This window comes from Octopus bimaculoides, chromosome 28 (genome assembly GCF_001194135.2).
Source record: "Octopus bimaculoides isolate UCB-OBI-ISO-001 chromosome 28, ASM119413v2, whole genome shotgun sequence".
In the NCBI taxonomy this organism is placed as follows: Eukaryota; Metazoa; Mollusca; class Cephalopoda; order Octopoda; family Octopodidae; genus Octopus; species Octopus bimaculoides.
Window position 1 is genome coordinate 2,049,912 of NC_069008.1, and position 1,424 is coordinate 2,051,335.

General features: G+C 35.3%; 1 protein-coding gene across 1 annotated transcript in view; it reads right to left on the reverse strand.

The window, feature by feature from the left end:
• Positions 1-924: 924 nt before the first annotated feature.
• LOC128251181 (zinc finger protein 479-like) overlaps positions 925-1,424 on the reverse strand; it is a 5,187-nt gene continuing 4,687 nt past the window's right edge. Inside the window, exon 3 of the mRNA XM_052977729.1 lies at positions 925-1,075. Within this exon, the coding sequence (XP_052833689.1) occupies positions 925-1,075 (151 nt within the window). The remainder of the gene's footprint in view (positions 1,076-1,424) is intronic.

A 1,424-nucleotide genomic window follows, 5' to 3' on the forward strand; every position in this document is an offset into this window, starting at 1 on the left:
GACACGGAAAACTGAAACGAAACACACGAAGAAACCGGAAAGTTTCACCGGTGTGAAAAGACTTGAAATTACCCACCAATGTCAAGTTATCTCTCCTTAATCTGAACGCGATTTCAATTAGTCCTCTTTCATCTCCACCCTGTCTCGTTTGCCACTCACGACAGGTTTATATCATTCAATTCATGTAATATTCACGATTCGAAGCTAATTTTAAAATGTGAAGGAAAAAATTGTATTTCTCAGTACAATACTTCACTCTCAGAAAAATCACACTCACCCCTGCCATCCTAGCAGAAAATAATGTTCATCGCAAGATAAATGGACAGTGTCTTGAGAGCTCCTTCTTTGCTTTTTGAATTCGGCACTAAGTACCGAAAGTAGAGAGGCTTCGTTATAACTAGAGAATATTTTACAACTTTACATTTATGCATTTGTTTTGCAAGATTCTTCATGTGAAAACGTGTGTTGCAACAAGTATTGATATTGAGGAATAGTCAGAGACGAATAAACCAAAAATAAATTTAAAAATCTAAAGTTAAGAACGAATGAATAGTATGTTAATGTTTACATTACCCGGAAACGAGATAGAAAATAAATAGTGCCACGGGTGTAAATAAATGTGTAGGAAACGAATATGAAACCAAAACTGAGGAGAAAGCAACTAGGTGATTGGGGAAGATCCGAGTTTTTCCCTCACAACTTTTAGGAAAATGGTTTCTTTTTGAATGAAATTTTATATAAATACCTTTCAAATTGCATAGATTACGATTATAAAGAAATTTGTGTGTAAAACCTTTTCCGAAAAAGTGGGGAGAGGACTTCAGAAAATTCACAAAATCCGATTTTTTCCCTCGTAACTTTAAGGAAAATAGGGCGGAAGTAAAGGGTATGGACTGCACCTCCTTCCGTTTGTTGGGTTTTTTTTTATCTCTGCAGAAACCCATTAATTTGAATGCGGAGATTCAGAATCTGCATTTCAAAATTTAAATTCCCCACACCGCCTAATTTCTTCATTTTTTCAATTGTTTTAGAATTTTTTTGGCGAAATACGTTGAAAAATATGGAGATTATGATTCTGAAAAAAAAAATTTGTAAAATTTCAATTTTTCAAAAAATAAATAAACACCACTCCCCACCGCCCTATGATAGATAATAGGATTAAAGTGTTTTCTCTGACAAGCTAGAAACAACAGCCAAACCAAAGATCAACTTTCTAAATACAAATTACTAAAACATGCTGGAGTACCACCTTTACTTGAACAAATTGACCCCGGGACTTCTTCTTTGTAAGCCTAGTACTTAATCTATCGGTCCCTTTTTGCTGAACTGCTGCGTTATGGGGATGTAAACACACCAGCATCGGTTGCCAAGCAATGGTGGGGGGACAAACACAGACACAGACACACAGACATATATATATATAT